Source organism: Eptesicus fuscus, chromosome 15, assembly GCF_027574615.1.
Source record: "Eptesicus fuscus isolate TK198812 chromosome 15, DD_ASM_mEF_20220401, whole genome shotgun sequence".
Classification (NCBI taxonomy): Eukaryota; Metazoa; Chordata; class Mammalia; order Chiroptera; family Vespertilionidae; genus Eptesicus; species Eptesicus fuscus.
This window is the reverse complement of record NC_072487.1, coordinates 23,817,663-23,835,863: the sequence shown is the minus strand read 5'-3', so window position 1 is coordinate 23,835,863 and position 18,201 is coordinate 23,817,663. Positions and strand designations below refer to the sequence as shown.

Below are 18,201 nucleotides of genomic sequence, written 5' to 3'. Positions count from 1 at the left end.
CTGAGGTGTGTGGCAGGACCCAAAACACAGTCCGGGAAGGCCACAGAGCACAAGGAACGTGAACAATTTTGGTCATGGCGCCTGTTTTTCAGGGCTTCTCTGTCTTTGTTTCCTTTTCTTATCCCAGAGTCTCTCTTCATCTGCAACCAGTCTGAGCATTACACAGCTGAACTTAATTAATACCTGAGTTTATAAAATGTCAAGTGAGACGCACTCACAGTATCTTTCCTGCATCTCACTTGATGTTTTATTAACTCATATATTACATACTGCTACATATCCTATATAATAAAGATGTAATATGCAAATGGTCATTACGCCGTGAAGTGTAACGACCGACCGCATAATGACCGACCGCATAACGACTGGATCACGGATCAGCAGGAAGGTGGGGCAGCAAGCTACAAGCTGGCGGTGGAGAGCTACAAGGTGGGGCAGGGCAGCAAACTATGAGGGGGGGGGGGGGGGGGGGCGGAGGGAGCTACAGGAGGGTGGGGCAGTGGGCGGAGAGCTACAGGAGGGTGGCAGCGAGCTACTGGCTATAAGCGGGCAGCGGAGAGCTACAGGAGGGGGCAGGGCAGCAAGCTATGAGGGTTGGGGGAGCTATAGGAGAGCGGGGCAGCAGGCGGAGAGCTACTGGAGGGTGGCAGTGAGCTACTGGCGAGCTACTGGCGCACGGATTCGTGCGCAGGGCTGCTAGTATGCTCATAATTGGATAGACAAGAATAGATCATGAAAAACCAAGGTGAACATACGTTCACACCTCATTTTATTCTAGTCTTCATTGCCTATGTTTAATGATACACCAAAGAGCAGCCAGCAAACAGCATATTTGGGGAAAGCTGGGACACTTGGTAAAGCAGCTTTATAGACAAGATGCTCTTTTTAGGAAATCGGAGACAGACTATTTTCTTGCTCCTGAAATGGTACGAGCAGGTGTAAGATGTTTTCTTTTAGTTATGTTTTAATTTAGCAGTTCATATTTTTATAGACAATGCTATTTAGGGATCAACATAAAATAAAAAATGAGAAAACTTCCATTCAATCTTTAAATAATTCATTGAAATACCCTGTCTTTCTAAATAATCACTTTCATTAGATATGTATAACTTAAACTGCTATTTCCTTAAAAAACTGTCCAAAGAACTGAATATTGCAATTTAGAAGCCAAAAGAGATTTTTTTTTTCACCAATTGCAGAAAAAGTCAATGTGTTTTTTTAATGCTGCAAAACTTGAAACTTATTGTTTTAGTAAACGCCAGCGTAATTTTTCTTAAAAAGATAACTGGAAGGAATTGTTTGTCCCAATATACTAGACTGGCATTTTAATGAGAAAAGTGTTGTCCCATAGGCCACATACAACCATTTCATTTGACAGGATCGACTGTTAGACCCAAATGACAGAGCTCGGGTTGACTACAAACACCTGTGGCAATGACTAGCATTTTTAAGAGTTTCCCATAGTGCCAGGCAACTCTGATTCCTCTGGCATCACTGTATCCATTTTGCAGTGTATCCATTTCAAACACTGAGGCTTAGAGAGTTAAATTACTGCTCAGTATAAAAAAGACAATGTACAGCCCTGGCTTGTTTTGCTCAACGGTTAGATCGGTTAATTCGTCAGCCCAAGGACTGAGTCACAGGTTCATTTCCTGGTCAAGGGCAAGTATCACATCTGGTCTGGGAACGAGTGAGAGGCAACCAATCGATGTATCTTTCTTATGTTGATGTTTCTCTCTCTCTTACCCCACCTCTCTTCCACGCTTTCTAAAAATCAATGGAAAAAATATCCTCACTCCTCGGGTGAGGATTAAAAAAGGAAATGTACGAAACGATGTTTTTAATTCATTAGTCAGATACCTAGAGTCAAGGTACCCTTAGCAAGAGGTCCTTGGGGAACAAAGGGTACCACTCCTTTGTTTTAGAGATGAAGAGGCTGACACTCAGAGCGGTGGATGGGTTTCCTAAGGCCGGTTAACATACAGCACACACATCACCCATCTAATGGTCAGTACTCCTGCCCTTTATACAGCTTTCACCAAGGGTACTGGGTGTCCTAACTACAGCCTTTCAACACTGATCTCCTGGCAGGCTGCTGGCTCCCACGTGGAGACGGCTGCTGAGCCTGAGTGTGCCGAGGGTGCCAGGTGTGCAGGACTCACGAGACCAGCCCTTACTTCGGACGGGCTCCGGTTCTGGGGAGCCAGGTGGCGGGACCATCGGAGACTGGGAACTGTTCTTTTTTTCGCCATTGGTTGTACCAGCTGCTGAAGCAACAGCCTGGGAATCTGGATTCTCGGCCCGAATGGTAAGTTTCACTGTCGTCTTGGTTGTTTTCAAAAGGCTAATAAACTGGCAGAGGGTTGGTGTGAAGGGGGAACAAAATTCAAAGACAAATTAGTAGACGTATAAAATTAAGTCACTATTATAGCTGGAATCTAAAACCATCTATGGTGGAGAGAAAAGTCAGAGGCAAATTCTTTCCCTGTCAGGATTTGAGGGGCCAAGAAAGAATGGTTATAGTTTCATTCTAGTTTCCTTAATTGTCTAATATTAAGGCCACAGGTACCTTCTACTGTAAGTCCAGTTCTGACTCTACTCTTCCTTATGTAAGTATAGGGCTTTCAACTTTGTATATTTCCAATTAGGTGTGTCCATTTCTTTGGATCACTACAACCCTGGACTATATTTGGGGTATTTTACCACTCCTGACTCCACAGAGAATCTGAAGCAGCCTGCACAAACATTTAAAAAATGGAATCGGGGTGGGAACTAGGTGGAGGGAGGGAATGAGGGGAAGGGGGGAACATCTGTAATTCTCTCAATAAAGATTTGAAAACAAAAAGCAGGATAAGGAAAACTATGCAACAGAAAAATCAAGTCAAATGGAGTTATGTGAGTAAAGGGATCAACCTCTACAATTAAAACAAAATGGAACAAGCGATTTCAGCTTCTTGCTGGCCAATGTAGAAATGGAAACACTCGCACACCGACTCTCGAGTCCTGCTCCTAGCACTTCTGTATGAGATTCCTAAGGATTATGAACACTTCTGAGGAAGAGGAAACACAGGTACAAATAAATGATAATCCCAATAAAAGTTATACATACCTTTTGGACTAACTTCAGCTGGCTTTATCTCATATTTAATGGCTGAGTCCTAAAACCTGCTCATAAAGCAATATGCATAGTGGCTAGTTATGGGACCTAACATTCATTAAAAAATGTTCCTTTGATCTTAACACTAAATTGACCCTAAACTTTTCCTCAGAGAAAATGGAAATGGTATTTATAAAAAATGTTCACTAACTACTGAATTTACCAGGCAACAGAAAATAGCTCAACATTGCCTTCACTGAAAAATAGAAAACAAAAATTGAAGAACTTCCAAATAATCTCTTCTCTTCCTTAAGGCTATCCGTCTATTATAGCCACATAGCTCTGATTTCCTATGGCCAACCACACAGACAAACACAGGGCCCCATGCACACACACATACCGTGGCCATGCTTAAGGATGGGTTCACAGCACATTCGTTTTTTGTTTAAGAAAAAAAAATACCTTTTCAACAGGATAGCCAACAACAACTTCATCATCGATAGCCAAGATCTGATCTCCAACTTTGAGCCGCCCATCCTAAATGGAAGCATAGAGGTTTGAATGATTCTGCAGAAGTAACTTTCTCCTCCACCACTTTCTGATGTGGAAAGGGGGAGGCCTCACCTTGGCCGCGACCCCGTGCTCCGTCAGACTCTTTATGATGACTCCTCTGAGTGTGTCTTCTTCACTGATAGCAATGCCCAAACCCCCTTGGTCCTAGAGAAATACAAACAAGACCACTCAGAAAATCTGAAACATCAACTTTATTCAAATGGAAAGGTATGCGGCCATAATTTCTGAACATCATCATCTGCCCAGGGGCTAAAAAAAGAAACTCAAACTGTTCTAACATCTACTATTAGAAATTTCTCCTTCCCTTAAGCAACCTTTCAAGTTTTTTAAATGGGAATAATTTCTCCTCTATCAAATATTCAAATACAGAGTGGAGCAAAAGTAGGTTTACAGTTGTTCCTATGAAAAATAATACAATAATTAATCCATAATAATACAGGAATAAACTCTTTTCCATACCCACAACTGTAAACCTACTTTGGCCTAACCCAGTATTTTCACTTCTCCCAAATGTCTACTACCTCTAGTATCTTTAGCATATGCATACAGCAACATATCTCTAGTAACTTAGCAAAATATCCTGGGAACAAAAATGTATTCAATAATTCAATGAGTATATGATGTTTGAGAATTTTCTTGTGTGTAACTGGCTGGCTGAATCAAAGTGTCCCCCTGCTTCCTCGTTCTGGCCTAGGCTTGCAAATAACACCCGAGCCTGGCTCCTTCGCCCCCTCTGCGCCCCTTTCTTGAGCAGGTAGGCCGCAATGACTGCTGCCAGCTGTGTCCCTTCGGGGGCTCCGGCCCAGCGCGGTTTCTTTAGGGACTTGTGTTTTGATCTGGTGCAGAGTGAAAATGCTCTCAACTCTGAGCCCAAGGACCTGCCCTGAACACCTGGCAAGGCTAGACAGCCACACCTACTTTGTATTTTCCACTTTTGCTCTTATCAAAACCAAATGTTCAGTAATACTGTTTACCTTTAATATAAATGCTCACAAAACTAAAACAGGATTTAACATTTTCATTCTGGTTTGAGCTGGGCTCCTCTTCCACTACAGTCTCCATCCAGGGAAATGTAAAGCAAAAAAGAGAAAAGGGAATCTCGCCATGTTTCTTCTGAAAGGTATACAAGAGCCCAAGCCCGCTATCAGGCCTTTCGGATCATGACCATGACATCCAGGCAAGGTTCCCTAACTTTAAAGATTGCCAGCATGTGGCTTTTCGGAGGGAGATACTCAACGCCTGCCAACCTGCAGGCTCTCCCTGAGCATCTGCCCACCACTGCTCTCCTTCAGGCAATCGGTCATGTATAGAAGACAAAACTGCACTTTTAGGGTGAACAGAACTCGGTCCTAATTTACTTCCTGCCTAGCTGTAGAAATCTGGATATGCCACTTAATATCTCTAAACCTCAACTTTCTTATCTAAGAACAAACAAAAAAAGGAATAATAACATTTGCCCAACAGCAAGGCTGCTGTGAGGATCAAGTGCAGTAGAAAGGGCTTGAATGCTTGATGCATTATACAAGTGTTGTTCTGACACATATTCCTTCTGCTAATAACTCTACAGGACAAAACCAGAGTTACTTCAGAATTTAAAGAATTGAGTTCTTTAAACATGCCAGTATTCTGAAACCCCAAACTCTGATCCAGCAGTCAAAGAATCAGGTTTGAGGAGTAGGAAGGTCGGTGTGCTACCACACTGGCAAATCCCAATGCCAATGCAAAGTGTAAACCATTTGGTTACCCTCTATTTGGGATTTTCCATGGTAACGGTCTTTCCTATTATTACAAAGAAACATTTGTTTGAATAAGTAATACTCTATATCTATAGTGAGATATACAGTAGATATACTCTATAGTGAGACATAGAGTATTTGTTCTATTATTCTCTATTGTAGTCAGGCAAGTACTTTACTATTACAGCAGGCATTTGCTGGCTGTTTAACACTCATTCTCATCTTACTCCTTTGTACAAACTCATATACAAACTCATGTATTTTCATTAGATTTATCCAGTCCCCCTCCCTCTGCTGCCTCAAATAACACACACGCTCTCCCCCCTCTCTCTGCCTATGTTTTCAGTGATGGTGTTCAAATATGTACACAAACCCTTTGATACTCTTCCCTTCAAGAAGGGATTCTTGAGTGGGGCTGGACTTGGTGACGCGATGGTAATAAACAAAATAAAGGAGAAGTGATGATGTGCAATTCCACAACTTTGTCAGAAAGGGCACCTGAGCTTCCTCCGTGCTCTTTTTCTTGGGTCATTTGCCAGGCCAGGGGCCATGCCCGGAGGGCACTAAAGCAGCTCCATGCAGAGGAAGTAAGGTGTCTTGCTGGCAGCCCTGTAAGTAAACCGTCTTGGTTGGCTGTGGCTCCTCAAGCCCCAACCAAATCTTCAGACGAGTTGCAGCCCTAGCTGGCAGTTTTCTGGCAACTGTACAAGTGAGTCTGAACCAGACCACCCAGCTAAACTGCTCCCAAATTCCTGACCCACAGAAACGGTGAGAATAATAAATGTCTACTGTTTTAATCGTTAACTTTGGAGGGAATTTCCTATGTAGCAATAGAGAAGTAGCTCCACAGTTAGAGTCTGAATGACTGAAGTTAGTTGCATAATTCTATTCCATGGCTCAGGAGAAGGTATATGATCTGAACTGGTTCAGTTAGGATGAATTTCAGGAGTTTTGCTTAGAATTTTGAGACAGTCACTCTATCTCCCAACCCCCACTATATGAGAAAGAAGTAGCCCTTGACCCCTGTTATGGTTCGCAGTCACTCTAAAACTATGAACACGACCAGTCTTGGGGTCAAGCTGCCACTGTGTATAGCTGTGCAGGAGCAGGAGGAATGGGCTCTGATGACATTGCTGAGCCACAAGGTCAACTGTCCTGAGGCCACAAATCCATTCCTTAAGACTGATGGAGCCTGTTTTTGTATAAATATGCTGCAATCCCACTTAGAATATACTACAAAAACAAATACATACACATCTATAGACAATAATGGATTGTCAGGTAAGTAAGGATAATGGGGTGTGAGTGTGCAATTTCTTTTCTAATTGCTCAACTTTCCACCTCACTTCAGCCACAGCACAGAGCATCCTTAATAAAAATAGATCTTAGAAACTTTGTTTTGAGCTAGTTATTAAAACATCACCAAAAAATAAAAAAATGAAAACATCACCATAAGGGGAATGTGAAACAAATTAAGGAAATGTATTTATGGAGGAACAGTTGTACAATTAAAGAGCTAAAAAAAAGTAAACAGGAATTAAAAGTAGAAATAAACCAAACAAACTACTCTTATTATCAGGAGGACTGTTTTAAAGTTGGAAGAGACCCGAAAATTTAGAAGAAAAACTCTTAATTGTATTTAAAGACTGTCATCCTATATAATAAAAGCCTAATATGCAAATTGTCCCCTCGACCAGGAGTTTGACCAGGAGTTCGACCAGGGGGAAAGGAGGCCCCGGCCGGCAGCAGAGGCAGGCAGCCTGGGGAAGGAAGGACCTGGCTGGCAGCCGGCAGCCACTAGGGACCCTACCTATGCACAAATTTCGTGCACTGAGCTTCCAGTTATAGTATAAAATTAAGTGGAAATGAAACAGATCTCTGGCAATTATGTAATGTTGTTACCTGCTTTGATGTATATGTATTTCCCTACAGCAAAATGTGCTAAAAAGAAATCTTTAACAAAAAATATGTCTGTTAAACTGAATTAGCATTTCAGGCAGCCACTGTTCATTTATAAACCACATACACATTATGAGCTTTTTGTTTATACTTTTATTTTCCCACTTAAAAAAGAATTAAAAAGAAAAAGATAATAGACCTGTCAAGAGAGTTTCTAAGGAGTCAAAACAGAACTCAAAATGACCTGTTACATGAGTTCAAATTTTCATACAAAAACTATTCTCTCCTTCCTGACTCTCCCGATCTTAACATCTTCCCCTGTGCACATACTATGTGTAAGCATGCATTCACTCTTCCCTCCCTAATGCTTAGTATGAACTATGGTACACAATTCCACATAAGATAATGGGAGAAAAAGTGTAAGAGTTATTACTTCTCTCAATATGCAATTTAAATGTATAGATAATACACTCACCTGAAAGTTTAGCATAAGAGATATGTTCTTGATTACATGACAACTAAATGAAGACATTAATAGTAAGCATTATATAGGCCAGAATATTGAAGAAATATTTCTAAATAAACAGAGGTGAGATTATGCTAGGTCTTGAGTTATGTAGGATTTGGATAAGCTTTAAAAAAAGCAGAAGGACATCCTGATATAAGCAAAGGCAAGGAGAGATGAATTCTTAAACTAATCTCCATGGGCTCTTGATTCAAGTCAGTTTGATGAAGTAGAGGATTCTTACAAGGAACATATTTGGGACCTGGGAAAAGTAACATAACCCTGAAATCAGCAGGGGAAAGAGGAAGGTATTAGCTCTCTTACATGGAAATAGAATTAGGGATTCTTAAAGTGTATAGACTTCTTGGTAGAAGAGGAAAAGGCCTTAATGACTTCTGTTCTTTTCTCTCTAACCTACAACACGAATTGCCCATTAAGAAGGACTTCTCTTACATGTATATGCAGAATTATCTATTGTAGAAAAGTAACCAATAAAGTCACAGTATTTTTTCCTCCTAAATGCTTAACAGGGTCTGACCATGTGCCAGGCATTATGCCAACCACTTGATAAACAACTCATTTAATCTTTACAATTACCTACATCAAAGATCATATTGTCCTCTCCAATTTACAGGCGAGAAGACTGAGGCCAAGGAAGGTCACACAATGTGTCAAGTGTATACCTGCTGAAGTGGGGATTCCACCCTGAGGCACTGCTTCTAACGCTCAGCCTCAGCATCGTGCTGCACTGCCTCACACCTGGAGTGTGGCAGCATCTCATGTAAGTACCATCCTGTCCCCCACTCCTCCTCCCTCCTTCCTCTTCTCCCTCAGCTCTCCAATGCTCTTTCTGCCTGTACTCTCCTTCATCCACTGTCCACCTGCAGACCAGCATGGCCCTGCAGCACCTAACAGCCTGTACAGGTTTCTAGTCAGCAAACTACTTCTTTAAAGTGGTCATTTGAACTTAAGGTTCTGATCTTCTCAAAAGCAAATTCCTCATCGATGTCTATTAACAAAACTTCTAGAATTTGAGCTTGCAGTTTTATGAAGGAAAAGAAACCATCATTTCTGTTTCTTTATTCTTTAATTTCCCTCTCGGCAGATCCCTGGTAAATAGATCAAAGGAAGGACCACAAAATCTCATACCTTGGGTGCCATAAAGGAGGAAAAGGAGGGTCCCTACTAAAATATCAATTAGCACAGTGGTTCTCCCCCTTCAGCGTTCATTGCAATCACTGAGGAGGCTTACTGAACACAGACTGCGGGCCACCCCGTTACTCAGCAGGTCTGAGTGGCCCCAAGCACCTGCATTTCTAACAAGATCCTAGGTAATGCTGACGGATGTTGCTGGTGGAGACCACACTTTTGAGAACCAGTGGATGAGGACAGCAATGTGAGTATCATTTCACTCCAATTCAAAGCAGATTTACCTTGGGAAGCTCCAGATGTTGCACATTTGTAAATGAACTGAAGTCCACAGCTGCATCCGAAGTGGCAACACTTGGTTCAGCCTGATAGAAAGAAACGGCAAAATGGGCAATGGGGTGTCATGTATTTTTGTTTGTTCAAATTTAAGAGCCACTTAGACAAAAATTATTTTATATATTGCAATTTATTATTACTATTTGGAGAAAACAGTATATTCTCTCCAAAATACTACTGAGGTGTGTTTAGACAGCAGTTATTTTAGAGCAGAGACACAATGTGGTTTTCCAAGCGGCCTTGATTTAGACTATAATGAAATCTAGTAGCAACCCAGATACAAAACAGTGAAACTCATTGAAACACAGAACACCAGCAGAGGTATCATTCGCTATTCTTTACTGTGTTAGCCATCAAGTGAATTTAAGAGCTATTAAATGTTCTACCTGAAAATTGTTAAAATACTCCACTTCACTAAGGGACATGCTTGGTACAGCCCATAGAAAATAAAATGTTCCCTTTATAATCATGGAAAACCACTTGATTCAGTTCACCAGAAGGAGACAATAGTCCGCTTGTCTTACACATAGATAAATCCCAATGCTTATGTGTTTACTGAGGGAACAGTGTTTCCTTTCCTACACCTTTTCTCACTGGTGACCCTCACGGATCCTCTAATTTTCTATTTTTTCTCTCTATTACTTTCTTCTATTCATCTGAAACATGCAGCCAACGCTTTTCCAAATAAAAACAAAACTTCCACCAAAAACTCTTTTGTCACCTTCTAGCCACTGCCTTCTTTGTCTTAACTTCTTACCCATAATTTGCTTTCTCAGAAATCACTAATAATCTCCTAATTGCTAACTCCAATGGACATTTCTTTAATCATTTTCTTACCTCTTTGCAGTATTCAAGGTTGTAGAATATAACCTTCTATTTTTTTTTTAATGTTTGGGTGGGTTGTTATCTATATACTAAAGGCTCAGTGCAAGAATTTGTGCACACTGAAAGGAAATTAATTAGAAGAAATATTTTAGAGGCTGGGGAGGGACCGCGGGAGGGCTCCAGGAAGTGTCCAGCCTGTCTCTCCCAGTCCCGATTGGGGCTGGTTGGGGCCAGCAGGCTGGCCTAGGAGGGACCACGGGAGGTTGGCTGGCCAGGGAGGGACCATGGGGGCAGGGGGGGGGGACGCTCCAGGGTGTGTCCAGCTCGTCTCGCCCAGTCCCTATCAGCCGGACCCCAGCAGCAAGCTAACCTAGCAGTCGGAGCGTCTGCCCCCTGGTGGTCAGTGTGCATCAGTGACTGGTTGAGCAGTTGACCAAACAGTCGATGGATTGGTCAGACACTTAGCATATTAGGCTTTTATATAGAGAGATATATCAGCTTTAACTATAGGGACAATGATGATCCATGGCTTTTTAAAAAATATTTTTAAATTGATTTTCAGAGAAGGAGGAAAAGAAAGAGAAACATCCATGTGAGAACGCAACATCAGCTGCCTCATGTACTAGGAGCTTGCAAACAGGGGCATGGGCCCTGATCTGGAGTTGAACCAGCAACCTTTTGGTACACAGGTCAATGCCCAACCAACTGAGCCACACTGGCCAGGGCCCATTCTTCTTGAAATGTGGTCTCATCAGCTGCTATGAAGCATGTCCACCTGGCTCTACTTCATCATCTCTGAACATATGTATCAGCCTTCTTCCTGATTGTTATTACATAATCCCGACCTTGGCCCTGTTCTCTATAAATGTTCTCTGTAGTCAAGTGCCTCAGCTTTCACACCAAATCTGCATCTAAGATAATTCATCTCTAAACTCTAGACCAGGGGTCCTCAAACTTTTTAAACAGGGGGTCAGTTCACTGTCCCTCAGACCGTTGGAGGGCCGGACTATAGTTTAAAAAAACTATGAACAAATTCCTATGCACACTGCACATATCTTATTTTGAAGTAAAAAAACAAAACAGCAAAAACACACGCATGTGGCCTGCGGGCCATAGTTTGAGGACGCCTGCTCTAGACCAAATGTCCCAATGTAAACTATACTTCACTCTTAGGCTGCCTAAATACATGTCTTCTAGTTTTACAAATATTTATTCCTCTTTTTATTTATTTATTTACATATTTTATTTATTTACATATTTTGGTAAAAGTCATCCATCCATCAAGTCACCAAGTCAGACATCTGGAAGCCTTGTACATCTTATCTGTTTCACCCGCCAGTCTATTCCCTGCCCAAAGAACAGTACCTGATACAATCAGGCAGACACCCAATAACTATTTGTTGGATAAATAAATTCTCAACCACTCATTTTTTCCTTAATGAGTACAAATGTCAATTTGGGTCCTAAACATCTAATGTCACCATTTCCATTTTTTATTTTTTACATCAGTTAGGACCTTAACTATCTTTCTCCTGAACTACTCTGATAATTTTCTTATTCCCCTTTACTTGACTTTTCTTCCCAGCAACCTCTGATTTTTCTCTGCACCATTTCCAGAGATGTCTTCAAAAATTAGTTCTGATTCTTTGAGTTCCCAACAACATGGCCTCCAAGACAAAGTCTTCATCATATTTCTATGATCTGACCCTCCTCCTTCCCTTGCTAGTGACCCTGCCTCACCAGCTCCCCATTCCCTGCCTCACACTGTTCAGTATGCTCTGCAATTTTCAATTGTCTGCATTTGCCAGATCTTCTACACCATTCCTTAACCCTTTGCTTCTTTGTGCCCCCAAGTCTTCTACTTCCAACCTACACGTTACCTCCTCTATAAAATCCTATTCTCTCTCTCTAGAGGTGGAATCAGCACCTCCTCTTCTACCTTCATTATTCCCTAAGTGAACTTTACTAATAGGCTTCATGTTAGTGGTGAGCTTACTTACTCGAGTGCTTCTTGTACTGGGCTATAACCTCCATGGGGGCCAAGGCTATGACTTATTTATCTTTGACAGCCTTCTAAGGGTTCTATAATTGTGAGCTGAATTAAGAAGTGGCATATCAATCAAATCTTCCCAGAGACACAAACACAAGCTACATACCTCCTTATTTTGAAGATTCTCTGAGGTAGAAGGCAAAGATTCTACTGTATTTCCAGGACACACAGCCATCTGACACACTGCATCTTTATTCCTAAAAGGAAGTGCACTGACCTATCACATCATAATGCTTCATATTATTTCAACATTTTACTTTAAGACTCAGAAGGATTAATAAGAGAAAATTCTGTAACCCCAAAGACCTGGAACTGCAACACTAAAACATTTATAAATGCTTTATTTTCATTCAAAATAACAGAACTGAAAGGCTAACGAACATTATTTAGTAAACCAGAAAAAGAAAATGCTCACCTGATGAAAATTATTTTCACTTTAGAAGGGGCACATTTAATGATTGAGGAAGCATTCTGATGACTTCTTCCATATAAAATTTGCCCATTGATCTATGGGAAATAAATATCATTAATTGAGCCTGGAATTTTAATTTTTAAAATTTTTATCATCCTATCTAGCTAATGAACTATATGTTTTCCCTATTTTATTTTGTTTTTTAAAAGATATTTTATTGATTTTTTTTACAGAGAGGAAAGGAGAAGGATAGAGAGTTAGAAACATTGATGAGAGAGAAACATCGATCAGCTGCCTCCTGCACACCCCCCACTGGGGATGTGCCCACAACCAAGGTATATGCCCTTGACTGGAATCGAACCTGGGACCCTTCAGTCCCCAGGCCGATGCTCTATCCACTGAGCCAAACCGGTTAGGGCTGTTATTCTGTTATTCTTATTTTAATATATATTTCATATATATATATATATATATACACATACATAAAAGCATAATATACTAATTAGATCGGGCATCCTTCCTTCCGGACAAAGCCCCAGTGGGCAGGGTCCATGGTGGCAGTGGGTATGGGGTATGGGGCCGGGGCCAAGGCCCTTGCATGAATTTCGTGCATCGGGCCTCTAATATATATATATATCCTTTCCAGAACATGAACCTGACTTTGATGGTAAATAAAGAAAAGCTCATTTAGAAGCCAACATTAAAATGGTGTCATATGGTCCGAGCTCCAAGAGCTAAGGAGGCAGCACTTGGACTGATGAAGGAGAGCAGACAGTGAATTTCCTGGCGGGCACTGGGCTTCAGTGCACCTTGTACAAAGTAGGGCTCTGTGGGAGCACATGTGACCTGCACAGAACATCCAGAGAAGCCCTATACTGTCATATTTTCTAATTTGTCTCAAAACTCAAGGCTTGGGCTTGGGCCACTGGGAGAAGCAATGCTGATAGAATCAGGATTTGGCAGTACATTGTGTCTATGCAGCATTGGTGACTGCTGTTCTAGTCATTTAGCCATTGCTGACTGAGCCTTTCTAACCAATAGAGAAATACACATGTACGGGAAGAGCATTAAGGCAATATAAAAACATGGATCCCAGCCTATAGGAGGCAAGGGCAAACAAAACAAGCAGATACAGTTCTAAAACTATCAAGTATGGTCCACAAGTTTATTTTGTTTGGAGGGCTGAGTTACTGTTTTAGTCATTTAGACTTAACCTTGACCCCAAGGCACCCAACATCTGTCACTTGTACTATTAGCAATACAACTTTCAGAATGTCCAGTGGGCCAATCTCATCATGGGGAGTGATTGGTCATTTGGCTTTTCAAAAGCTCTTAATAAAAATGCAGCACACACAAAAAAAGTTTTTGAAGTGTAATCTTTATTACTGTCTTGGGGCAAAAATTGTTTCTGGTGCTACATAGTCATGACCTTTAAATTAAAGTTAATGGGAACATGGACGCTACTTAGTAGAGATTTGCTTTAGTGCCAAATTTGCAGTAATGCATCTATTTTATTAGGCAAGCAATAGTTTTCTCTGTCACTCTATGAGGCCCAGGTGAATTTTCTAGAAACTAATGATTCCTCTGTACCGATTCTGCAAAAGTAAATTCAGCATTTTCCACAAGAAATTACCTCTAGAAGCTCATCTGCAATCTGCAACCGACCATCTTTCCCAGCTGCTCCATTTGGATCAATCCCCACTATAAAGACACTCATCCTGGATCGGTCTTTGTTCCCAGCAAGACTTAGACCCAAACCACTCCGACCTTTCTCCAGTTCAATCATATGCAGCTCGCCGGTCAGAGTCCCATAACGTTCTCTGATATTTTCTACACGTAACAACAATAAGAGTATAGGTATTGAGAGTTAATTCATAGTCAAATGCTACTTAGAATAGCCTCAAAAGGGCATTATTTGTACCAAAATAATGCTTTGCAGTTAAGAAAAGTGAAGTAGACTGGCTACCTGGGTTTCCTGGACTACCCAAACTTTAAGGAATTTCTTTGCATCGACGGTGCAGAGAGTATAATGTCTGGTGCAGAGAGTATAATGTCAGTGTACCTGGGTGATCAGGTCCAAGAGTGATCACATTAACAAACTCTCAGCTTGTGATTAAAACAGAAATATAATTTATCATTTTCAGAGGAGAACTGAACACTGAGTATTCATCTTTTTAAAAACAATTTTTTTTTTTTTTTTTACTGATTTCTGAGAAGGGAGAGGGAGAGAGAGATAGAAACATCAATGAGAGTGAATCACTGATTGGCTGCCGCCTGCATGCTGCACACTGGGGATCAAGCCTATAACCCAGGCATGTGCCCTGACCAGGATTTGAACTGTGACCTCTTGGTTCATAGGTTGACGCTCAACCACTGAACCATGCTGGCCAGGCCATTTATTTTTAATTTATATTTTTATTGATTTTTAGAGAGAGAGAGGAAGAGAAAGATTTGTTGTTGCACTATATAAGCATTCTTTGGTTTGCTTCCTGTGCCCTGACCAGAGATCAAACTCGCAACCTTGATGTATCGGGACAATGCTCTAACCCAGTGGTCGGCAAACTCATTAGTCAACAGAGCCAAATATCAACAGTACAACGATTGAAATTTCTTTTGAGAGTCAAATTTTTTAAACTTAAACTTCTTCTAATGTCACTTCTTCAAAATAGACTCTCTCAGGCCGTGGTATTTTGTGGAAGAGCCACACTCAAGGGGCCAAACAGCCGCATGTGGCTCGCAAGCCGCAGTTTGCCGACCACGGCTCTAACCAACTAAGCTACCCGTTCAGGGCGGGAGTACTCATCTTGATTGGTCAGTGGAAGCTTGTCTCCCACAGGAAAATCTACACTGTGTGTCACATCACGTTGCACAGTTGCTTGGTCCATATATCCAGAATAAAGGGAATGGGTTCATTATTGCACAGAGCCATCAGGTCAGGACAATTCGATGTAACTGTCCCAGCTTTTGGACACTTGTCCTAAGCAGATTAGACCATCCATATCTCCCATCCCACATGTTCAATAGTTAGAATTTATTCTTTAAACTGAGAAGGCAAGGCCAAGTGTAGGGCCCCAGCCACAGGCACAGTGGAGGAATCAGCCAGTAGCAGCAGTAATTGTCAGGCTGTGAGGGAGCCATGCTAGAGGCCCCGTCCAAGTGAATCCACTCAACCACAGCTCCTTGACAGATTAGCAAGAAACTGCTTTCTTAAGCCATGAAGTTTTGGGTAGCTTGTGACATGACAACAGGTAACTGAAATATTCTATTTAATGTTTTCCTCAGAATATATTCTGGTGGATTAGTAATATACTCTAATTTCATTGAAAATAAACTGAGAACTGTAAACTTTAGAAAATGTTACTACATCGCTGATGACATGTATTCTATATTGATTCTTAATTGAATCAATTTCATAAACTGCCATTTCCTGAATCCTAGAATCTAGCAACAAACCTTTTACATTCTTTCCTTCTGAAAAGCATGCCATTTATCTTAAAGGAAATAATTATACTTTTTAAATGAAACTTTTTAAAGTACTGACACAGTTATAACTTTTGGCTGAATTTTTAATATTGCTCTGTAAAATGGTTTATTTCCTTAGGAAACAAGAGACACCCCCGTGATCCTAACAACAGCTGCCTTTGGATGCTTCCTGTGCATCAGGAATTGTGGTCAGCATTCCTCAGACATTATCTAATTTAATGTTAGCAGCTGGAGGTGAACACTGTATTTTAAAAAGAGGGACAAACCACTAAGCTAATACTTAGAGGTGGTTAAACAACTGCCAAATGCCCAAAGTTGTTATCTCAATAATTACACAGTATTACCACCCTAGTAGAGAAAATACCAAAATTCAAGGCAGAATAGCAACAATGGGAGGGCTCTGAGACCTAGAGAGGGGAGACTACTAGTTCAGGACCTCAGGAAGCTGGCCCAGTACTAGCTTCTGAGAGAGTGCCCTGCCTTCGTTAGTTCTCACGTAAATGGCAAAGTGGGCTTTCACAGGAATGCAGACTGGGAGGAAGGGAAGAAAATGATTTCATGCCCGGGGAATGCATGCTGTATTCAAGCAAAAACAAACAGTGCTTTTTTCCCCCTTACACAAAACTGCAGTATTTATAACCAAAGCTGAAACATCCTTATTCATCCAGGGCATTAGCCTTGAGAAACACAGACTATTTTAATACCTCTGACAATTAAATGCATTACAAAAAGACAACTTACTCCAGCTGTAACCAAACTCATCCTCTTTGTCCCCTTCTTCTGAGACCCTGCTTGCAGATGACTGGGCATGATCGCCGCTCATTTCTGCAAACGCCGAAGGAGGGGGCAGAGGCACATGGCACAACAGAGCCTTCTCTGGCTCCGTTTCGGACTGACTGGGCGCCTGTAGGAACAAGAGGAATGCTGTGGGTATGCGCACATCAAAGGGGAAAAAAGCGAAGGAAAAGAAATAAGGAAATAATGTAAAAAACTGGCTTTAAAAGATATGATACATAAATAATGGGGGGAAAATAGATATATTTACAAATTGGTAGACAGGATTCAGGTAAACTTCATACAAACGAAGCGGTATGTTCAGAAAACAATCCATTAAATTGTTATTTGGTATTTTAAGGTGATAAACTATTCCATAACTTAAATAACTTAAGGTGAAAAATTATACAACTTCCCCTTCTGGAAAAGAACTTTCATTCAAAAGTTAATCATAAATGTCCAGGGGTCTGGGCAAGATCTGGGGGGTCTAGAAAAGTCTTTCAAGAAACTAGAAAAAAATAGCCACGAATTAATAAAAAAACAAAGACGTTCAAAGCCTGTTAGTGAGACTACATATAAATAATTTTTTTATTGCTACCCGAATCCTCTCTCCAAATGACTCAATGCATCCCTGAAAATGTTACGCATGCAGGTTCATCTCCCAGGGAGCCAGCTTGTCAGTATGGAGGACACAGACGTGGGTCTGAGGGATGGCTTTGAGGGACAGCACTGTCATTCCCTTGCCAAAGTAGCTCAAAAGGTAAATGAGAAATCATGGGGAAAAACTGCATATAAACCCAAAGAATGGTACACTTGCTGCCCACAGAGGTCCTAATCCAAAGAAAGGATTTGGTATCACCAAGTTGCAGATAATCAAACAAAATGTTCGAGTTTAGAAGGATCTTAACTCAATGAATTCATTTTGTGGATTAATAACCTGAGACCATGAAAAGTGAAATGTTTTGATTGAAATCACACAGTAGCACTAGAGATCTTTTTGCTTAATTTTTGACCCAACCCAATGTACTTTCCATCATGCAGGCTGTCTCGTCCAATTTCCACCTTAAGACGGTTAAGTACCTAACTCAAGGCTCAGAGATACCTGGCTAACGTTCTAACCCTAGTATGGCACTATCCCTGATGCCTTGAATCTCTATTTTCCTATCCTTCTTTATTTTACCTTTTATTCTACACAAAAATCCCTCTAATATGCCTTATTTTATTTTACATGTGTATATTTGGAAAAAAGGCTGTGATTTAAAAATAAAAAACTTCTTACAGAACACACAAAATGATAGGCACAAATACTTAGGGATTATTAATTGGCGTCAGAATCAGAATACCACAAAATATACCTAATAA

The 18,201-nt window shown here is 40.9% G+C and overlaps 1 protein-coding gene across 1 annotated transcript in view; it reads right to left on the bottom strand.

Annotated features, from left to right (window-relative positions):
* MPDZ (multiple PDZ domain crumbs cell polarity complex component) overlaps positions 1 to 18,201 on the bottom strand; it is a 183,624-nt gene that overhangs the window by 15,846 nt on the left and 149,577 nt on the right. Inside the window, exons 28-35 of the mRNA XM_054727012.1 lie at positions 16,807 to 16,969; positions 14,216 to 14,412; positions 12,586 to 12,677; positions 12,277 to 12,367; positions 9,244 to 9,324; positions 3,722 to 3,814; positions 3,560 to 3,634; positions 2,178 to 2,352 (exon numbers count right to left, since the gene is read on the bottom strand). Coding sequence (XP_054582987.1) covers positions 2,178 to 2,352; positions 3,560 to 3,634; positions 3,722 to 3,814; positions 9,244 to 9,324; positions 12,277 to 12,367; positions 12,586 to 12,677; positions 14,216 to 14,412; positions 16,807 to 16,969 — 967 coding nt within the window. The remainder of the gene's footprint in view (positions 1 to 2,177; positions 2,353 to 3,559; positions 3,635 to 3,721; positions 3,815 to 9,243; positions 9,325 to 12,276; positions 12,368 to 12,585; positions 12,678 to 14,215; positions 14,413 to 16,806; positions 16,970 to 18,201) is intronic.